Consider the following 22939-nt stretch of genomic DNA (forward strand, 5'->3'; position numbering starts at 1 on the left):
CTCAAAAATGAGAAAAAAAGATGAGTTTGAGGAATTTCGCAGTTCTAACGATATAATTAATCATAAATATTATCCATAATTAATCATAATTATTATCCATAATTAATCATAATTATTACTTATAATAAATAATAGTAGTAATAATAATAAACATTTATCTTCTCTATTAAGGAAAAAGCCGCCAACAATAACATTATATAGATCGAAAAAGATCAACCGACGGGTGTAGAAACTAAAAAAATATACTACTGCTGATAATAGCCTTAATAAAAATCACAATAAAAATAATAATAATAGTAAAATTATTATTATTATTATTGTAACTTATGAAAAGATGAAAGATATAAAATGCAATTATAACAGATAAAGATAACGTATGCAGCGATATAAATGAGAAGATATATATAGTATATACATATATATATATATAATATATATAACTATAATATATATATATATATAAATATATCTATACACACACACACACACACACACACACACACACACACACACACACACACACACACACACACACATATATATATATATATATATATATATATATATATATATGTAACTCAGAAATAGACAATACAGTCAATAACTATTATGATGAAGATAACAATATTTATAAAAATAGCAATAAAATTAATAATAGACAATAATAAAATAATAACAATAACAAAACATTATTATTATCAATTATTGTTATTATTATTATAACCATAGTATAAACAAATAGCTAGCTCGAAGAAATAGCACATTGCCCTTATAACTATAATAAACTTATGAAACTCAAAAGAAAAATGATTAACACATCCCTATTTCTGGTTGGGTAAACGACGCGTTATATAAAGAATATATATATATATGATCAAACTATATATATATATATATATATGTTATATATATAATAAAATTTGACATGATTAAGAGTTAAGAGATAGATTAAAAAGTAAATAAAATCGCTGATTACATTAGCACGTTTAAAACGTTGGAAAACATTACACACATATGCTATACAAAAATGTTTATATATAGGTGTATATAAACATATATATATAATATATATATATTCTTACAATATTCTATAGAATTATTGAAATTTTACAATATTCTATTCTATAGAATATTGTAAAAATTATGGTCTATTATGGTATATATATATATATATATATATTTATATGTATATATATATATATATCAACATACAATGTTAGATAAAACTAAATATGATGACAATAATTGATTGCGATACATGTTACTTGCTACATTCTTATAACTTCTACATATAATTATAAATATATACACTATATAACTATATAAAAGCATATATATATATATATATCATGGAAAGCTTAAATAAGAAACAACAATGAACGAATAAATGAATGAATGAATGAACGAACAATGATTAAATGAGTAAATAAGTTAAATGAATAAATGAAAGAACGCACGCACGAACAAATGAAATTAACCAATATAATCTGAAAATGATTACACATTAATGAATGAATGATTGAATGAATGAATGAATGAATGAATCAATCAATCAATCAATCGAACGTTCATAAACAAACAGGAAAAAATGACAACACTGAATGTTCAAATCCTGGTCCGGGCACCGATATATATTCTTAGCTCACCTTTCTATCCTACCGAATTTAATAACGCATACGTGCCAAGAAAGTTATCGTTAAAATACGAAATACAAATACATATGTACACAAACGTACAACACCACCATCGCAAACACACATAAATGCATCGAAGTATACAACGAAAATACACTCATAATACAAACATTTACAAACTTGTGAGTACATACAAGCATAAATACACAAACTCATTTCATTGATAGAAATACAAGCAGTACCACATAAACATACAAACACATTTAGATACACACTTACACACACACACATATATATATACATAAATACATAGCACACACGAATACATACACATACATACATATACAAACATACATACACGAAGAAGCGATATAAAACAGACTAGAAATTCTTAAAACAATGTTTTTTGTATGCATGAATTCAAACTAAAATAAATGAGTAATTTTTTGTTATCAGTAACAAAGTAAATACATAGATACACAGATACATAGATAGATAGATACATACATACATACAAACATACATTTATACACACACGCATACAAACAGACAATCGTACATAAATGCATACAGAAGACATGGATAATGCCGTGGAAAAATATATAAACTAGAATATAGGCCAGTCAATTTTGCTCCAAACTGGTACGTAACAAAAAGCAAATAAAATGAGCTTCAACAAGAACAACAATAACATAATAATAATAATCTAAAACTACTACTACTGTTACTACTACCGCTACTGCTACTACTACTGCTACCACTACTACTACTATTACTACTACTACTGCAAACAATAATAATAATAAGAGTATTAACAATAATATATTAATTAATTAATTAATAATAAAATAATTAAACTGGTAAACGATGCTAACACTATTACATCTAGAAATAACAATTGCAATAATAACAACAACGCTACTAACAAAATAATAATAACAACAACAATAATAATAACAATGATAATAATAATAATATTAATAATAATAACAATTCTTCCACGGAGCAAAGACGTCAATAACGTCTTATAATGGAATAGTTGATATTTATAACGCAAAAAACCAAACTGAATGTCACCATCATCGTCATCTTCTTCTTCTTCGCTTTCTCCACCACCATCATCTCCCTCATCATCTACCTCCTCTTCATCATTCATTAATTTCATCATCTTCTTCGTCGTCGTCGTCATCATCGTCATCAGGCTCTCACGTCAAAATCGTGAGGCGAACTATCTCTGGCTCTGGGCTGCAGTTGATTGAACGAACGAATGAATGAATGAACGAATGAATGAATTGATGAATGGATGGATGAATGAATGAATAAACAAATGGATAAATTAATGGATGAATGAATGAATAAACGAATAAACGACTGAGATGACATGGCATATGAATAAAAGTTAGAACGGTCCAATATATATATATATATAATATATAATTCATTATCATCCCCACACATTCAACATCACTTCAAGTTTAACTGTTATAACAATCATAATCAACATCACCATTATTATTATTATTATTTTATTATTATCATCACCATCACCATCATTATCCTCACCTCGTGGTTTCTATGGTCGCAAGCAGTAGCAATTAAATTATTGAACTCTCTTTCCAAGATCTGACGAGCCTGTTGATAATGATGATGATGATGGTGTTGACATGATGATGATGACATGATGATGATGATAGTGATGACGATGATGGTGATAATGATAGCAGTTACGACGACAAAGATGCTCAGAACAGTGATTGCAATGAAAGGTTTTTAATAAAAATGGCGAGCAGAAGACAAAAAAGTGGCCACATTAAACATCAAATCACAATTCCTCAAATTAGACCACACCACACCATACCACAAGCAGCAGCAGCAGCCAGACCTGTAAATTAGTGGTAGGTATCTGAAGAGCTAGGGCAATACTGTTGTGGTCGAATGTTTCGTCGAGGGCGATGAGGGCCCCGTGAACCCCTGACTCCAGAAGATTGTTGGCATACTCTTTCAGCCCTATCGACTGTATCCAACGTACGACCCTATCATTGCCCCAGACGAGTACGTCTGCAACGGTAACGATGGTGACGGTCATAAAAATGACTCGATGATGAGTAGAATGTTAGTTTAGTGTTTGCCCAAATGGAAAAGTCTTTATGAATCAGCTTTGTGTGTTGAGTTGTTATCATTTTCATCGACGTAAGATTTTATAGAATGTTTTCAATCGATCATTAAATTTTCTCCACTCATTTATTTTCTTATCGACCAATCAGAGCAAGTAATCTAAAAATAAATGAACCAATGAAAACCGACCTTTCAATTCGTCTGTGGCCTCCTCTCTCCTTCTTTCCAGTTCATTCCTGTCGTAGTTCAATCTCTTCAGACAACTTAAACCATACTGTAGGCTTGTTCTGTATATGTTTGTGTGTTTGTTTGTTTGTGTGTTTGTTTGTTTGTATGTTTGTTTGTATGTATGTATGTTTGTATGTATGTATGTATGTATGTATGTATATATGTACGTATGTATGTATGTATGTATGTATGTATGTATGTATGTATGTATGTATGTATGTATGTATGTATGTATGTATGTATGTCATCTTATGTTTGAATGTATACAAGCAAACAAGACAAACAGACAGACAAACAGGCAGACAGAGAGACAGACAGGCAGAACCACCTATGAAAGCTATCAACCATCTTCAGTTGAACTCTCAAATCTTTTTTGGTCAGGTGGTCGAGCATTCTGGCGTCAACTAAACATTCCATGAAAAAAGATCGATATTGAGGTAGTCCCAGGAAGGGCAGCCATTCGTTCCCTATCCATTCGTGGTTCATCTCCCCGAACGCCAAACTCTGGTGATTAGGGATTAGTGAACACGGCGCCGTTAAATGAAAACTGTTCATACCTGCTAATCAGCAACCACGGCAAAACAAAAAATAAAAACGTCACTCACGTATACCAAACAACTCAACAAAGAACAACTCAACAAAGAACACAAATCCACACCAACAAAACAAAACACATCCCTGAAAAATAAATAACTAACTGTCCTGGCCGTCTTAGGAGCGGAGGGACTAGTTAGGCAGACCATCTCCTGTATGGCGAGTCTCAGCTTGAGTCTATGTAGCGGGTTGCTGATGCCAATTTCCTGTTGGATCTCCTGGTCGGAGAGGGCCGACATGATGGCCCCACTTTTTACATTCGCGTGGCAAGCCGCAACGTACCAGGCAGGCATGCCTACCCACAGCTTCATGCGTCAGTGAGTGAGTGGGTTGGATGTTGGATTTGTTTGGTGGCAAAGTACTTGAATAAGTATTCATTTGGTCAATCAATCAATCACTCAAACTAATCAATTAATCAACCAATTTATTACCTCCACCAAACAACTGACCAATCAATCTATGAATGAACTGACCAATCAACCCATCAATCAAGCAGACAACTGGCCAACCTCCAGCCAGGCTACAATAGTCGGGCCATTCCAAAGTGAAAAAGGAGTTGAAGCTTTCATTGCCTCTTCTAGCAATTCATTCCTTTAATTGGTTGATGAAGTAATCACCATCATCATTCTCATCCTCCTCCTCCTCATCATCTCAACACAATCAATCAATCAATCTAACTTCTTCTTCTTCCGCCTATCGAATTCTGCCTGCCTTCCAAGCGTTCCAGTGGCGGCCAGCAAAAGATTATTCGACTCCAAAATACCGATATTGCCACTAACGCCCCCACCAACACCGCCCACTCCGCTGCCCATCATCATGACATCACCACTGCTGTCAGGGTGAGAGAGGGGTCCTGGGTGAATTTAATCAAAAAATAATGATAGTGAATCTGATGATGGAAGTTGCATTACAACAATAAATCATTAGAAGAAAAACTAACCAAAAAACCAACCAACCATTCAACTAATCAACCAGTCAATTAATCACAAACCCCACTACCCCCTCTCATGCACTGACCCATGACGTCCGGACTGCCGACACCCCCTCCTCTACTCAGAGAGCTCATCGTATTGTCTTTCCTCATCATTTTGTCCTGCTTCAATTTTTGATAACAACAAGAATGTCAATATTATTATGATCAGTGTGGTTTTTATAGTTATAATTTCAACTTTTTAGGTAAACTCGAACGAAAACGCTTAGCTACCACCTTCTTACTAAATATTCTACCCAGCGAGCTCTTGAGACCCGATCCAGATTTCTTCTTGGACTGTTTATGCAGGGAGTCCTGGCTGGAGTGCGTGCTACTCAGTTGGCTTGCCATGCTATGCGAGCTATTCATGGATCTATGTTAGAGTACATTATTATTTGTATTATTTGTATTCTTATTATTATTATTTGTATTATTATTATTATTATTAATACTATTATTATTATTTGTATTATTATTATTATTTATCAATCATTTGTAAAGCGCCTTTTAAAATAAATTCATTCTCATCAGTGCTATTCAGTAGACAGAAAAACAAGCGAATGGAGAAGCCAAGCGAAATGACATGACATTTGCATCAACAGAAATTATACTATGATAAATAACTCACAAATTGGCAGCTTTGTTGCAGAATATGCGTGTTTATACGCGTGTGTGTATGTGTTGTTGTTGTGTGTGTGAGAGAGAGAAAGAGAGTGAGAAAGTGAAATTTTGGATTTGAAGGCAACTCCTCCTACCTGACAAACGGTTGGTGCCTGTAGGATGCCTCACTCCTGTTGGTCAGTGTGTTGGAATGTTCCACGTGGAGAGTGCGCAGTGTGGGTGGGTTGAAATCCTGGAATGAATGAAATGAATGTGGTGCTAACGACGACGATGATGATGGCTGAGGTGATGGTTTCAACTTCATCATTATATCGCTAGCCATCATCAATCAATCAACCAATCAATCGATCAATCAATCAATCAATCAATCAATCAATCAATCAATCAATCAATCAATCAATCAACCAATCAATCAATCAATCGATCGATCGACCGACCGACCGACCGATCAATCAATCAATCAACCAACCAACCAACCAACCAACCAATCAATCAATCAATCAATCAACCAACCAATCAACTAATCAATCAACCAATCAATCGATCAATCAATCAACCAACCAACCAATCAACTAATCAATCAATCAATCAATCAATCGAAACCTGATTGTACGCAGTTGAGTCTACTTGATTCCCTGCCATTCCAGGGGATGTCCCCGAGCCACCCATCATGGCCAGATGTGGAGATGACGATGAGTAGGGGTATAAACCACCCGCTCCCCCACTACCCCCTACTCCTACGCCAACGCCGCCCCCACCAACGCGATTCACTGATCTATCTATGCTGGATATCTGCAAAATGGTGTGTGTGTGGTGATGGTATTGAAGGGAACAATGACGAAGAGGATGGTAATGTGAAGAAGAAGTAACGATAAAAAAAACATCATCCTGATGAAAATACAGATAATTAAAAGTGAACTCAGAAGAAACAAACCAGCAAACGACGAAAAAGTAACCAACATTATTATTCCCTCCAACGCTGTTAACATTCCCTCTATTGGAACTCTGATACTTGGGTACATAGTCTCTAGCTGGTAGGGATGGTCGAGGCGAGGGGGTCAGTCGACCCCCTAAAATGGGCGAGGATCTATCGTACATCTGCTGCTCGTCCCATCGACTGTCCACCATCATTGCGGATGCTCCCATCATTCCCGAACCAGCCGCAGCACTGCCGCCTATAACGGCTTTCGATTCCAACTCCTCTGCCCTCTGCTCCGTTGATTGCTTTTCTTCTTGGATCAACCTGTTTCGATTTCATTTGGATGGAATGCTTAACATTTTCATCGACATTAATCACCAACAACAACATCGCCATCGTCACAGGCAATCACCTAATCTCATTATTAATAGCATCGAGTTGCTGCTGTAGCATGAGAGCCAGGGTCTGGGCGTCAGTGTGTCCAGAGGGGGACAACATTCCGCCCCCGACGCCCCCGTTAAAGGCATCACCGTCATCGTCGACAACTACACCACCAGAGCCACCAACGACACCGTCAACAACTACGGCACCCGAGTTGCCAGCCGATTCAAATGCCTGCTGTACATTTGCCAAGATGTGAGCCTGCTGCAGCCTTTCCCATTCTTGTTCATTAAGAGTGTTGATCTGGCGATGATGCAGATGAAGAGGAGGATGATCGATGATAGTGATGAAGACGATGAGCATGAAAAATGATGCAAAAACCAAGCAATGAATGGCAAGAAGATGACAACTATTATACGTTATACAGGAAATATCTTATAAATCCCTTTTGAATAGAAATAAGAAACACAAACCTTAGTTGGGTCATCAAGCAGTGCCATCTCTCTCCCTTTCTGTTGCCTTCTAATCGAGGTAGTAGAGGGGTCCAGCATGACGTCACTAGGTTTGTAGTAGTAGCTCGGTGCCGGAGTAGGACTCGCTGACATCTCCAGCTGTTGTTGCTGCTGTTGATGATGATGTTGGATTGTTCTGGAGGTTATCAGTTGTTCTTTAAGGGATGTGATTTCTTTCTTGTAGAGATCTATTTGGTCTAGAAGGGCGTGCTGTTGTTGGGATTGTTGTCATGTGGTACAGCAAGGCTGATCAAGCGTTAATCAAGCAACTATTAGTGACTCAATCAACCATCTAACAAATCAAAAATCTAATATCCATTTCAGATACTTGAACTTGAGAAATTGAAAACAAAACAATCAATCAATCAATCAACCAATTACTCAATCCAGTCTAATCAACCAATTCGTAAAACCTTCTCAGCGAGAATCTCCTCCAGATTCCTCTGCGACCTTTCAAGGTCGAGGGAGAGTTGGTTCTTGTCCTCCAGAGCATGCATGCGTTCCTTCAAATGCAACTGCAGCCTGCGATTGGGATAGCATGAGCAACAAAAATAGTCACGATGACAATGTTGATGATGAAAGTACATGCAAATGCATGCATATACACGCAAACCTTTCGTTCGATTCAGTGAGTAACTTATCAACGGTTGATGACAGCCTCATGTTGTGCTCCTCGTTCATCTTCTCTCGCTTCCTGGCCTATGGTGATAATAAAAATAATTATTGTTATTACTATTTTATCTGCATAGCCATCTGGCTGGCGAAAGAACGTGTTTATTCACATGGAGCCAACGAAATTTATTCATTATTCAAAAACTCATCCTGCTATTACGATGAAAAATCGTAAACAAAGCGCAAGTATAGTAAAATATTTCATTTTATAATTAACAATAATAATATAATTAGTATTATAATTATATTATAAATTATAAGTATAGTAATATTTATGACGGTAGTGTGTAGTGACCCTAGTAAGTTCAGACTCCTTTTCTGATAGTTGCATCTCGAGCTCTTTCATCCTCTCTTCAGCCGATCCATGTCTCTCTTCGGCCTAAAAAACATCATTATTGTCGTCATCCTCACCATCATTATCATTATCGTCATCATCGTCTTCATCACTATATTCATCGCGATAATTCACCACAGCGTGGGAGTCATCATTGTCGTCATGTTCACCAACGTTGATCTTATGATTGCCATCCTCATAAAGTTATTAAAAAAAACATAATACCAAATGATAACCTTGGTGAGGGCCTCTAATCTCTGCCTCAGTTCGGCCTCCAACGTTGGCAACGCGGCCGCTTTTGGAAGGGATTGTTGGAGTTTTTGCTCAGTTAGGTCGAGTTTGTCTTTCAGCTGCTTCAATTTTTCTTCCATCTGTTTGGTAGGTCGGTCGGTTGGTTGATTGTTGTGTGCGAAGGCTGTAGAGTCCCAAGCAGAGAAGATTTTTCCAAATCGTAACCGCACCCATCCGCAGAGTTCACCCTCGCAACCGCCGCTCGCATTCGCACTGCTCATTGTCCGCATCGCACCGCATTCGCACCCCACCCGCGAAAAGACAACCTAAGTAGGCCGTCTTAATCTCATGTTTAAAATTAGAAGGTAGCAATACTTGGGAGCAATCTATTTACGATATACTTATAACCAGAAGAATTATAAGAGAATTTAATAAATTTCTAATTTAATAATTGAAATAACATCGGACTGAACAACGAGCACAAAATGAATGACAATGAGGAACTCAAACAAGCTACTTATTTGTTTAATATTTATGAAGACGTTATGGTATATGTTGGTCGTACCAATATATATATATACTTATATATACTTATAATGTACGGTACTTAAATATGTATGTTAATTTGTATATACGTTTGTGTGTATATGTATATATATGGTGATGATGATAGCCCTTGTGTTACGTATCAAAGATAGAAAAACTTCAAAAATACGTTTTGTATAACACACATTTACATACACATGAATGTATGCATGTATGTGCGTGTGATTGCATGGACGTGTATAACATTAAACTTTCTTCATTCAAATTTACTGAAGTAATTAGTAGAAGCTGGCTTTATTGGCTTTATCAACGTGGACCCCAGAGAGACTCAGCTATGGCCATTAAACACACATACATACTGTAACACACACACACACACACACATAATGTAATTATTTAAAACAAACCCTTTCACTTTTATTACAAAAATTTAATTCTTTTTGCATTCTTGATGAAGCTGCTAGAAACCTGACTGCGAGACCAGGGACATAGATAAAAGTTGAACTCGGAAACGATTGCATGCCTAACCATGGCTTGTTCATCAAAACGGGTTCATACATACTCACACACGTACATATATGAAAACAAACGAAAAACCAAAATTTTTTTATTCTGGAAGTTTTTGAAAATTAAAAATTTAATTTCGCGGACGGTTGTTTAAAAACGGATTTGAATCCGCATTCGCGGCAAACTGCACAGACAAAATCCACAAACAGCAAAATCCGCGGAGTTTTGAGAATTTTTTATCTGCATTGCAGATATATGCTTGGGGCTCTAGTAGGCTGGTTGGCATATTATCCATAATCTATCACACTATCTTTGAATCCATTTATCTATTGAACTATCTATCTAACTATCTATACATCTATCCGCCCATGTATTCCTCTATTCATTCATAAAATTCTCAATTTATCAGTCTAGTCTACTGAATGATTAACGGTTAAACAGTAACCAATCTACCAATCTACCAATCTACCTACCTACCTACCTACCTACCTACCTACCTAACTACCTACCTACCTACCTTTGCTTTGTCACACAGAACCAACCAACAAACCTGTTTGATTAGAGAATCTTTCGTTACCACCTCACTTTCCAACTTGTTGTTGACGTCGACCAGACAGCTCGACTCCCTCTGAACATTCAGGTACCTCTTCTCCAGAGTGGCTATCCTCGACTCCTGGTCCTCTTTCTGGGCCACTGACTGTGAGTGTTGTGGCGGGGGTATATATAGCAATGATATGGAGAAGTTATTTTTTTTGTCTTTAGCATACAGTTATAACGTGTTGTAATGTGTAATGTGGTACTCACAAGTTTTCACATCACTGCAATCGCAACATCACCACTACATCAGCACTACCTCTCTTATATCTCTTTGCAGTTTAGCGCTCATCTCCTGCGACCTCATCAAATCCTTTTGAGCAGTTGACAGCAACTCCTCCAACTCTCCGATTCTAATCAGCTGTTCGGCCATCTTGTTTCTAGTGCTTACCAAATCAGTTGACAACTTGACTAACGTGTCCTGAACTTCGGGAGGTAGGTCCTTTTCAGCTGTTGATGTTGCCGGTGGTTTTTGTTGTTGAGCAGAAGATGTTGTTGTTGATGTCATTGTTGTTGCTGTCGAGGCTGACGTCATTGATGATGGTAAAGATGACGAAGATGATGAAATCTGAAAAATAAAAATAAAGGAAAAATAGAAATAATGATATCAATGATCATAAATAGAATAACTTATCAACACCACCATCATCGTCACCTCTTTTGAGCCATCCACACTTCCAGCAGCATGATCATCATCAGCACCATCACCCTGTCTTCTTTTCATTTCTCTCTCCCTCAGCTGGAATAGCTTAAAATTGACAACAGGCAAAATAAATTGATGAATTAATTACCATTAATTAAGTTTGTAAGTAGTTATTAGAATTAATTCAACTCATTAATATTAATTAGGATCACGTTGCAGAAAGCCTACCTCCTGATTGACCAGATTGAGATCCTCCTCCAATTGTGTTGTGCGCTCCAGTGCAACCCTCAATCTTTCTCTCACCTATTTCATCATACGTTATCTTCATTTAGTATCAAACATCATCACCATTGCTAGTATGGACAATCTTTATTATCAACATGTAAGGTCTTTGAAATTTGAAACACATCAAAGCAACGACCAATCTACCTACTTTCTCATCGAGAGCCTTATGATGTTCAAAGAGAGACTTGAGGGCCTTGAGTACTTCGACTTCACTGGATACACCAGCTGGCGAGGCGGCCTGTCTTTTCACTACAGTCATTCTGAGAGATCGTTCATGTCGGGCCACTAAACATTCTAGATGCTCCAGTAGAAGCTGGTGCAAAATTAATTATTTTTATTCATGCAGATGGGCTAATTAGAAGATCAGTTAGATAAGTGAAGAGTTTTAGTTGTGAGAAAACAATTTTTGAGAAAAGTAGTTTTATGTGATGTTGCAAATTATTTTTATATAAATGATTTAACAAATGTTATATTATTTCATGTAAATAATAGTTACTAGTATAATAACTGCCTGATATTAGGAATGTACCTACCCTGGTATTGTTTCGTTCAGCCTTTAATTCAGATATCTCTTCATCTCTCTCTAATATTTGTTCTCGAGCATGGTTTAATTCTTTGGTCAAAACTGTGTACTCCTAATAAAATTTGTTATTTTTTCTTAAAGCTTTGTACAAGAATTAATTAAATCATCATGCCATAACAACATGTACAATGAATGCTGTATTGACGTTTTTAATAGAAAGGAATACAAAATCAATAAAGTTGAATTAAAAACCTGTGGTTGTGTGATAGATAATTGTTTCTGGAAAGCATCTCTGTCTAGTTCAGCTTCTTGCAGTTTGGCCCTTGTGGTGTTTAGCGTCTCCTGGGTCTCTCTTAAAGTTTCCATTAATTTGTCCCTTTCATCCAGCATGTTGACCATCAGCTGTTCAAAGTTTGACTCATCCCCAGAGTAATTGGAGTCCCTATCATTGGAGCCATCTTCGTTAATTGTTGGCATTACATCACACATCATTTTTGCAGGTTATGTTATGTTTATTAAGTAGACAGTACTGCTTGTTGAGGCTTTACTTTTTTAGTTTTTACTTTACTAACTTTTTTTTGCAAATAATTATTTTTCTTATTTATCCCCAGACAGACTAGTTAGTGCACCTTTAAATGCTGTGCACGACTTCAAATAAAATGAAACAATCAACCAATCAGTTTAAATTTTAATTAGAATTGTTAATTAATTTTTCTAGCAACTTGCCTTGATTACATTTGATGAAAAGTCTGAAAATGTGTCGCTAGAATTGATGTCGAAAAAAGATGAACAAGAGACATCTTGCAAATAATTAAATCTTTTACCTAACTTTACTAACGAATGCGATCAGAAAAATTTAAATAACACGCCGTCTAGTTTAGAAGAATGAACCTCAATTTAAATAGACGATCCGCCATCTTGCTTTTTAAATATCCCACAGATAATTAAATGACTATTGGATATTTTCGACCGAAATATTTCAAATATTTTTAACAAACACTCAGACAGAAGTGAGCTCCCATTACGCCAATGTGATATATCTAGTGAACGTTGTTAATCAATTATAGTTTCTACATCATTCATTTATACATTTTCATGCTCAGAAGATTAAATTTTATTCAAATCTATTGATAAACTACTAGCTCAATTAACTATAACAATGCTATATTACAAAATTTGAACTATAGTGGGTGTTGCATTACATAACTATTCGGTCGATTCAAGATACTATATAACAAAAATGTCGAGATTTTCATTACCAAATTATACATTCCTATGCCCAGGAGGATGAACGTCAGCACCTAATCTTGTAAAAAAATTATAGAGTTAATCGAACATTTTGGAACGTTTGAGTGTCTTTTTACTGGATATTATTTTTTCGAATGGAGCAACGTTCCACCATCATTCTATTATATTAATTATTGTTCGATTTAAATGAATAGTTTTTAAATGATTTCTTTGTTAAGCAATGTAAAAAAGAGAGGACATATATATATATACGCGTCAAAGACCTCTTAAGCACAAACTAACGCATCCAGCTTTATTTTTTTAGCTCAATTTTAATAGGAACATAAAGTACCACAACACAGAAAAGAATAAATACAATATAATACAATATCTGCAATGAAATAGTCTAGAAGAAAACAACAAATTATCACAAATAAATCATACAGAATCACTATTTTCTTTATCTATGTCACCTCCATTGTCATCATCATTGCCACCATCCACTCTCATGTTACTCGCATTAACAGCGGAATGACTCTCTTCCTGACCTGAGAGTTTTGAATTATTGATACTGACCGTCGCGACATCCTCGTCGTCTTCGTCTTCCTCCTCGACGTCGGTTAAGAATATTCTAACTCTCTTTCGTGAAGAAAACAGAACGCAAGCAACTTTTCTTGATCCAGAAATGGCAAACTTCGAAGCTTTCATGTTTTCTAATATTTTACATCTTTCTCCTTCTTCCATTGCTTCACAAATTGTTTCCTGGGGTACATCACTCAAGTCCATCCCATTGCCTGCAGGCTTCAAATATGGCACTAAACAGCTCAGATTGTAATGAATAACTTTGGGTGAATTATCATCTTGAAGGAGTAGTGATATTGAATGGCTGTCATAAAATGATCTGTCAATTACATCAAAGGCTTCTGGCATGTCTGGTTCTTTGAATGAAAGATTGGCAATAGAAAATGCCAATCCCGCCTCTTGTTTCAATAAATAAAAATTCTTTTTCAGTACAGGCAAACATACAATTGAATAGAGTAAGTGTTGATCTGAACTGGCGTTGCCCATATTCAAACTGGTTACAGTGAATTTTAGATCATGAGTTACAGATGAGGATAGAGATGAATAACTAAAATTTTGTGTGTGAGTGATTTTGAAAAAATCTTTAATTTTTGTAGCGCATTTTTCGAGTACAAAGTGAAAATTCTTCTGCATCATGTTTGCCACTTGAATCAGAGAATTATTTTTACATGAATCATAAAAAAATGTACGATGTGAACTGGAAAAACTACACGCATAATTATCAAGGAATGTTTCCCAAGGTATGTTTGGGGCAGAAACAGGATTTGAAAGGTCTTCATTCCTCAAATACTGGCCAACTTTCTCTAATTTAACGTCCTCTTCAGATGAAAAATTTTCATTGATGAACTGAGCAACAAAATTGATCTCTTGCTGATTTAGATTACCTGAATTGGCCAAATTAGGTGAGCTGACTTCACCAGATAATTTCATTTTGATGGGATAGAGCCAGGCATAGAAAGCACTAAAATTTCTGATGCTGACATCAATGACTCGTTGCACTTCATTGCTCTTTATTATCAATGCACCCGTTGTACTCATAGCCTCTTCAAGTAATTTTTCATCTAATCCTAGATCTAAGAATTTATCAGGCCATCTTGAAAGCCCTAGTAAACCTAAGTAAAGAAAAATAGAAAAATGTTAAACATAGATTCTTAAATTAATATTTTTTTAAAAGTAAACAAAACTTTTTTTAGAATTTGAATTAATTTGCGAGATTTAAAAAGAAAGAATTTCAATTTGAAGAAAAATTAATTCAAACCAGTCAAATGAAATAAAATTTTCTCCACCACAATAGTGAAATTCTTAACAAGCAACTTCTGAATCTGACTATAGGAATTCTGCACAGAGTTGCCAAGCTTAGTGAGAGTCTGCTTCTTGAGATCAAACTGCATAAATATTTTTAGGTCATCACTTGGGTTGCCATACAACAGAAGTCGGAGAAGCTCATATCTTAATGAATGGCCAGATGCTTCAAATTTATCTTTAGCAAATTTTTTCAACTTTGATTCAATCTCCAAAAGAATGTCTTCCCAGACTTCACTCATCTGTTTAATAACTTCAAACATGTACTTAATCAATGTTAAAACCTCTCCTAATTTAAGTGACATCAGTTTAATTTCCTCTTTATTCTTGGACAGCTCTTCACAATTGTGAGTGATCAGCACAATAACATCTGAATCTTTTGCTGATAGACCCACCACATTAAATATGACTAAACTATCTGACAGGTTGACATTCAGTATCTCCTTGATGTCCCTGTATGTATCTAAATATCCAATGGATATTATTCCAAATGCATAAAATTTAACAAAACTTGCAGAACTGATGACTAAGATGTTCAAATTATTCAAATCTTTCAACCTCATAATGTTGGCTGTAGATTTACAACCTTCCTGACTGTTTTGCAATGGCGGAAGTTCTGGCAAGTATTCAGAGGATGCATCTTTAAAACCATCATGTAACTTTAATGACTCGAATGAATATTTGACATTTTCAGGGATCGGCTTGTCGGGACTGCTATCGGCAACCCAGCACATCGAAGTGATTGGTTTATCGGATATGTTGTGTTCAATGATGAGTGAAGCATCTTCAATGCTATACAACTTAACTTTACCATTCGTATGACCAACAGACAACACTTTACCATCTGGCCTCCAAGCTAAACATGAAACAAAAACGTTTTCATTTATTTTTGGAATGGACCAAACTTTCTGCCAGGACAGCCTAAACAGGCAAACTTCTCCAGTTGCCATACTCAACGCTATTAGGTCCATTTTTGGAGACCAAAGCATCAAATCTACCTCAGCATGTAAATGCTTTTCGTCCACTTGTTTGAATAAACATTTTACTTTCATTTTTTAACTAGTAAACGTCAATTCCAATTTACATAACAAGATTTTTTAAATTTAGTGAACTTTTAGTACACTGACACCGTTTAAAAGTTAATTTAACTAATGCAAATTTACCAGCTTAATTCTACTGTACCATTAGGTAACACCGAACCGTATATACTTAGAACGCTGAACACGCGATATAGTTCAATACTTTTTTGAATGTGGCGCTGATTTGGTGATTTCAGCCTGTGTATAATGTTGGCTTGCTAAATTCCGGTAAAAAAATGTCTATTCTTTGATTTGAGCGATAAAAGGGTTTAACATTTACGGAGCTGTAATTGTAATTTAATTTTGTTTGATTGAAGTTCTAGTTTTACAGGCTAACAATAGCAATTTTAGTTTATTTTATATTGTTTTTAAATAAATTTAATAATTTGTTAATTCGGAAAGGCTTTATAACACTAATAATGAGTAGTCGTAGTCGATCTCATAGTCGTAGCAAAGCCAAAGGTAATTCGCGAAGTCCCCGCAACAATCGCAGACGACGAAAATTTACAGAAGAACCGTCGAAACAACATCGAACTGCTAATCCGGAGGACATTCACGCACCTGGAAGGACTGATAGGGAAAGAAAGAAAGGTCCAAATAATAGGTTAATTACTTTTGATTTTTATCTAATTATTATTAAAATTAAATAAAATTTAATTAAATTATGAACTTCTTTAATTAATTTAATTGAATTTAAACCTTAATATATATTTTCTTTTATAATACTAGGGAGAATGCCAGGAACAGAGATGTTGAACACCCGACAACTCATAAAAGACAGAGAGAAAGAGATAGGGACAGAGACAGAAGTCACTCACCGGTGCCACACAAAAAGGAAAAAGTTGTCGATGGCCGTAATGGTCAGGATAATATTTATACCACATATAGTTTTTACTATTTATTTATTTAATTTAGTTTATTAGTAAGCTAGATATTCATTTTTTTAGGATATTGTCATTAACATTTTAATTGTTATTTATTCATAGTTCATTAACTAAACAAGTAAACATCCTACTTGTTTCTTATTTATATCCTAATCCATAATTTAGTAGCTAACAGTTATTGACAGTTAGTTACTAACACTAATGTTAAATATCAATTATATTATTATCCAACATAGGCTAGAATATTTTTTTCAACATTTGTTTCATAACAGTTATTAACTGTATGGTTGAAAATTACATTTTATATTAATATTTTTTGTGAAAGATTACCCTAAAAGTAGAAGAGAGGAAATGAGCAGACGTGAAAAGGTATCTGCCTATGATGGCCTGGCAGACCTTCAACCTGCATCCTCCAACAAAAAAGATGCTGACACAGATGAATACAGCAACTCCATCACAATTCATCACTTTGATACGACAGAATTCTCACTTGACGATAGATTCTCGGCACTCTCAACATCTATTAATCATCTGGACGTTGACAAAACGATATCAGTCGAAATAGAAAGAAAAATATCAGGCAGGGAGCCATTTAAAGTGCCAAAAGTCCTAAACCCCAAGGCAGTTTGCATTCCTAAAAAAGCTCTAGAAAATAAGAAACTATTCAACCTGAGGTCAGAGTTCAAGTTTCTTGAAGCAGGTGATGATAGTATGCAAAGTTTCAGCAGTGTTTTTGAAAAGTGGGGAGGTTCCAAATTTCAAAATGACGCTGACAAGGATGGCGGAAAAGCAGATTTTAATAATTTTAGAAGGGTTGGTGACAGAGGGAGAGGCTTTGGAGGGGGTGGCAGAAATTTTGGTGGGGGAGGGAGAAATTTTGGTGGTGGCAGAAATTTTGGTGACGGTGGGAAGAGGTATGAGGATGACAGGAGAAGATATGATGACGGTGATAGAAGGCATAATGATGATGAAAGAAAAGATGATGCTAGAAGAAGGAGAGATGATGGTGTGGGTGAGAGAAGAAGAGATGATGGTTTGGGTGAGAGAAGGAGGAGAGATGGTGATGTAGTTGAAAGAAGGAGAAGAGAGGATGATGGTGGCATGAGAAGGAGGCGAGATGACGATGGTAATGACATTTTTTCTCCATTCAATTTTCCAATTATTCATTTAATCAACTATCTCTCTATTCATTCATAGTCAATAATTTTTACATTTATCTACTAATTCATGTAATTATTTTATCCCAATACTCATGCCCATCTTTAAAAATTCTCAGATGACAGGAATCAAAATCAACAACTACCTGATTTTTCGAAGAGGCCTGGAAAATATTCTTACGACAACTGGAAAGATCGACCCGACATGATTCCTAAAAGTGGGAGATACTTTGAGGTGGGTTGGATATAATTTAGCTGTGTGTGTGTGTGTGTGTGTGTGTGTGTGTGTGTGTGTGTGTGTGTGTGTGACCGTTCTGCTAAAGCGATCATTCAAATACTTAATTGGAGTGGATTGTATAATTAAAAAAATGAGTTGGCTTAAAATTTTAGACATAGGTTTTCCACATATTTTTTTTCATTCCTGTTTGTTACCGCAACGATTATTTTCATATTCTATAATTTCTTTGTTAGTAAATCTTCTTTTGATTTCTTTTGTTCCTATACAGACCTACTAGGTGATCCATTGCTTTCTTATTTTTTTATTATCACCATGCATACCATTTTTTTCTCTACATTGCTCTTAGAAATAATATTTATAAGGAGAAGAGCAATCATATCATTATTGGTTGACGAACTTCGGGGTGTATCTGTCGTAACTTAACTATGAAATTTTTTATTGACAATTACTGTTATAATTTTCAGACATTAATCACCTACTGTGTACATTACATTACATACATATAATATGTTGAAACATGCATATATATATATATTATTTATTTATGTATTTATCCATCAATTTATTACATACATACACATTACATACATATAATATGTTGAAACATGCATATACATATATATATTATTTATTTATGTATTTATCACCAATTTAGCACGATGACAGAGAAAGAGATGAACATGGACTGGTGGAACAAAGAGTTCGTAGGCCAGGCGGAAGAGGTTTTGTAAGGAAAGGTAATTGGAGTAAGTATAAATTTGAGCATTTTCATTGGTTACTGGCTGAACTTTTCAGATTTCATTGTTGGTTTTTTTTTTGTTTTAAATTTGAAATTTTAACATTACAGCATCGAGGTCAGACTTCAGCCAGTGGAAGCATGATAAGTTTGAAGAGTTGGAAAATGATGGTGGTGAACATGATCAAGCTATCACTACGTGATAGTCCATGTTTAGTCCGTTTAAATTTTGCTGTGGAATTCCTAAATTTTCATTTTTATTTACTTTCTAGTTACGTCGTTGTAACTCTTCGAAGCTTAAATAATTCCGATTAAATTTGTCTGTAGAGTGAAGTGGAAGTGGACAGATTCGTCTCATTTGGCTTGGTTTTATGTTTCAGTTGTTGGCTCTTGTAATGAATGATGCTATTGTTTCTGTTGTGTTTGGCTTGTTTTTTTTTTTAATTCCCAGTTAATTTGGGAGAATATAAACGATGAACTCGTCGAGAAATTGTTATTATTTGTTATATATGTATATGTGATTGAGGTCTTAGGATTTGTTACATGTTAAACGACTGTCATCTCTTTTTCTGGTTCATTGAAAAAATTTCATTGAATTTTCTATAAAAAAAAGATAAGAAAGTAAATAAAATTTTGTTAATAAAATAACTTTGTTAAAATTGGTTCATTGAAAAAATTTCATTGAATTTTCTTAAGAAAAGATAAAAAAAGTATTAAAATATAATACCTACATGTTTGATTGTACGAAAAATAATTGAATATAACTGGTTTCACATATATCAACCAGGTTTTTTTCCTCTTACCGTCTTTATATGCGTGCTCTCTTCAAGTTTCAATGTTTTCACAATCCCACATGCTAGTGATAACTGCACACACATAAATATAGGTACGTGTGTGTGTGTATGTGTGTGTAACATTATCTCTGGCATATGTGGTTTTTCACAAAGCAAGAGGCATGCATACATACGTCTATGCGCTCATATGCTTTCGCATTTATACACTATCAATCTACTTATCTATCAATATATAAATAAATAAATATAAGGTCTGATGACAGATCAACTATTCTCACCTTATATTCTTACTAAATTTTTCAATTATATAAAAAATATGTATGCATGTATATGAAGATAGTTATTATTTCATATACTAAACTATATAATAATAGTACTAACAGGTAGTACAACGGTTAAAAAGCTGTCCACGTCAGCTTTGAAGGGTATAAATTGAATTCAATCTTTTTTATACTAATACGAAAAAACAACTAAAATATAGATTAATTAACTGGTAGTCTATTAAATTTATAATATAATTATAATTTTATTCATTATCTACAATACTGCTGATTAGATAATTAATTATTTAAAAGTAGATCATGAATCTTACTCCAGAATTTCTCAACCAGATTTCTATAATTAATACATTTGTAGTAATTTCCATAGTGACTAGTGCATTCGCAAGTAGCAGTGATAGCAATGAAATACAGGCTACCTCGCTTACCAATGAAAATTTCAAAAGTTTCATCGAAACTAATGAAGATGTACTGGTTTTGTTCTGTGAGTTACTTTAATTTATCCATTATTTGCCGTCGTATAACGTCTTAAAGTCAGTTTTTTTAGCTTGTGTTATGCATTTTATCATGTATATAGTATATATATCATTGCATATTGTGAATTAATGCGTTTATGAATTATGGTTTTCAGTCGATAAAAGTATATGAATTGTATACAACATACATATAAAATGTACGTGATTAACTTTTTTAACCTGTTATTAAGTGTAGTAATGTAAATTCTTATCAACTTGCATTACTAACATATGTTTCGCATAAGTTTATCGTAAAAATCGGCATTAAATGCGTTTCATTTTATCTGAACTGATTTACAGAAGTTAGTTTGATGTGTTTGAATTCTAAATTGACGTTTAATAACCATAAATATAGTTTCTCAATTCAATACAATGCAAAAGGTACGCAGTGGAGTTCCTCGTGTAATAAACTACAGCCGATTTTTCAATCAAAACTCGCGAAAAATAAATCAAAACTTTTGAAAGAATTTCCAAATTTAAAGTTAGGAATAGTTGATAGTAACTTAGAAAGTGAACTGACTGAAGGACTGAACATTTTTATCTTTCCGTCTTTGAAATACTTCTCCAAATTCGGGAAGGAATCAACTGAAATATTGTTGAATGAACAGTTCACCAGTGCTAAGCAGCTGAGGAATTATATAGCAGAGACTATCAGTGTCAGTAAATTAGAAAGTGTTAATGGATCAAGCCAGTTGGGAAGTTTTCTGAAGAAAAACAAATTCGTCATTCTCGGCTTTTTCAAGGTAACAAATTTGTTATTAATAGTCGCAAGTTTTGATGTAATAGCAGTGCCAAATGACGATGTTACAATGACATAGTGTTATACTATATAATCAATTATTGTTATCTTGTTATCTTTGCTACTTGTCATCAATTGTGAAACCATAGAATCTTTTCATACTATAGAAGATTGTATCTACAGTAGAAGTTATGTGTTGCGAATAGCGAAGAGAGTAGAGAGGTTTCAGGCGAGGTTTGAAGCGAAGTTGTAATTGTGGTTTATGTGGTTACTTGGATTAGTTTAGTTTATCTATTACTGTTGGCGTTCGAATAAACATTTAACAAAGTTTGCGTTTGAAGCAGATGTGTTCATCTATCGGATATCTGGAACCTACTAAATAACGATAACTTAACGATCATTGGAAGCTACAACACTGGTGTTAGAAGTTTAGAGATTTTTGAAGTTATAACATCGGTGTTGGTAGTAACGAGCGTTTAAAGTGTTACAGCAATAGTAAGAGGACCGTGATGATATTCATTCATAAAAATTTTAAATTAAATTATATTATAACTTTTATATCGAATAATCATCCATCCAATCACGACAGTGTTCAAGCTGTCAATCATTGAATTATTTCAAAAGTCTGCCAATGGTTGTGAAGACAGCAAAAATTTTATTAGCAAAAGGAGAGGATTTATTTAAGAAATATGAAATCACTGGAAACACAATCGTTATCTTTAAAAACGTACAAGTTTTATATTTTATATTTTAGTTTAACTGCAACTACTGGCAATGAATAATTAAATTTTATCATTTTTCTAACAGCTTTGTAAATATTGTAAAACAAAATTTTACATTTTCTCACAAAAACAATTAAAAATTAAACGATTTAAAAAGTTTGAAGAGGAGCCGTCATACCTTAAAGACCTTGATAAATTCAAAAGCACCAGCGGGATGAATTCGCACCTTACTAACTACCTTACTCCGACGATCATTCCTTGGAGTCGAAGACATGTTGACGTCATATTTGGCAAACGTGGCAATGAAAAAATCACCCACCATGCCGTCATTCTTATGAAGAGTGATGTTGATGGTTATAAGAATATTTTGAATAAGA

The 22939-nt window shown here is 34.4% G+C and overlaps 3 protein-coding genes across 3 annotated transcripts; 1 reads left to right on the forward strand and 2 right to left on the reverse strand.

Annotated features, from left to right (window-relative positions):
* Nucleotides 1-2831: 2831 nt before the first annotated feature.
* On the reverse strand, nt 2832-13226 carry HELRODRAFT_190127 (hypothetical protein; the record flags this gene model as incomplete). Its single annotated transcript, XM_009012680.1, has 27 exons — nt 12562-13226; nt 12320-12421; nt 11935-12099; nt 11730-11804; nt 11514-11606; nt 11118-11426; nt 10815-10961; nt 9442-9537; nt 9217-9351; nt 8942-9025; nt 8588-8673; nt 8388-8496; nt 7936-8184; nt 7494-7765; nt 7123-7405; nt 6790-6954; nt 6297-6394; nt 5779-5914; nt 5589-5664; nt 5250-5424; nt 5096-5162; nt 4676-4876; nt 4306-4481; nt 3939-4036; nt 3517-3692; nt 3198-3266; nt 2832-2879 (listed from the first exon to the last, which is right to left on the reverse strand). The coding sequence occupies exons 1-27, from the start codon at nt 12799-12801 to the stop codon at nt 2832-2834; spliced, it is 3930 nt and encodes a 1309-aa protein (XP_009010928.1). The 5' UTR covers nt 12802-13226.
* Nucleotides 13227-13974: 748 nt separating this feature from the next.
* HELRODRAFT_167167 (hypothetical protein) lies at nt 13975-16472 on the reverse strand (the record flags this gene model as incomplete). The annotated part of the gene is made up of 2 exons (XM_009012681.1): nt 13975-15230; nt 15377-16472. The coding sequence occupies 2 exons, from the start codon at nt 16470-16472 to the stop codon at nt 13975-13977; spliced, it is 2352 nt and encodes a 783-aa protein (XP_009010929.1).
* A 296-nt stretch (nt 16473-16768) lies between these two features.
* Nucleotides 16769-20159, forward strand: HELRODRAFT_190128 (hypothetical protein). The gene is made up of 6 exons (XM_009012682.1): nt 16769-17103; nt 17229-17359; nt 17709-18509; nt 18660-18775; nt 19434-19524; nt 19626-20159. The coding sequence occupies exons 1-6, from the start codon at nt 16919-16921 to the stop codon at nt 19715-19717; spliced, it is 1416 nt and encodes a 471-aa protein (XP_009010930.1). The 5' UTR covers nt 16769-16918; the 3' UTR covers nt 19718-20159.
* Nucleotides 20160-22939: the final 2780 nt, after the last annotated feature.

The sequence above is a fragment of the Helobdella robusta genome (genome assembly GCF_000326865.2).
Source record: "Helobdella robusta unplaced genomic scaffold HELROscaffold_11, whole genome shotgun sequence".
Classification (NCBI taxonomy): domain Eukaryota; kingdom Metazoa; phylum Annelida; class Clitellata; order Rhynchobdellida; family Glossiphoniidae; genus Helobdella; species Helobdella robusta.

Excerpts from the sequence above, each read along its gene's own strand:
- HELRODRAFT_190128 (XM_009012682.1), top strand. The coding sequence starts at position 16,919 with ATGAGTAGTCGTAGTCGATCTCATAGTCGTAGCAAAGCCAAAGGTAAT. Across the intron at positions 18,510-18,659 it reads AAGGAGGCGAGATGACGATG|ATGACAGGAATCAAAATCAA; the intron begins GTAATGACATTT and ends AAAAATTCTCAG. Across the intron at positions 18,776-19,433 it reads AAAGTGGGAGATACTTTGAG|CACGATGACAGAGAAAGAGA; the intron begins GTGGGTTGGATA and ends TCACCAATTTAG.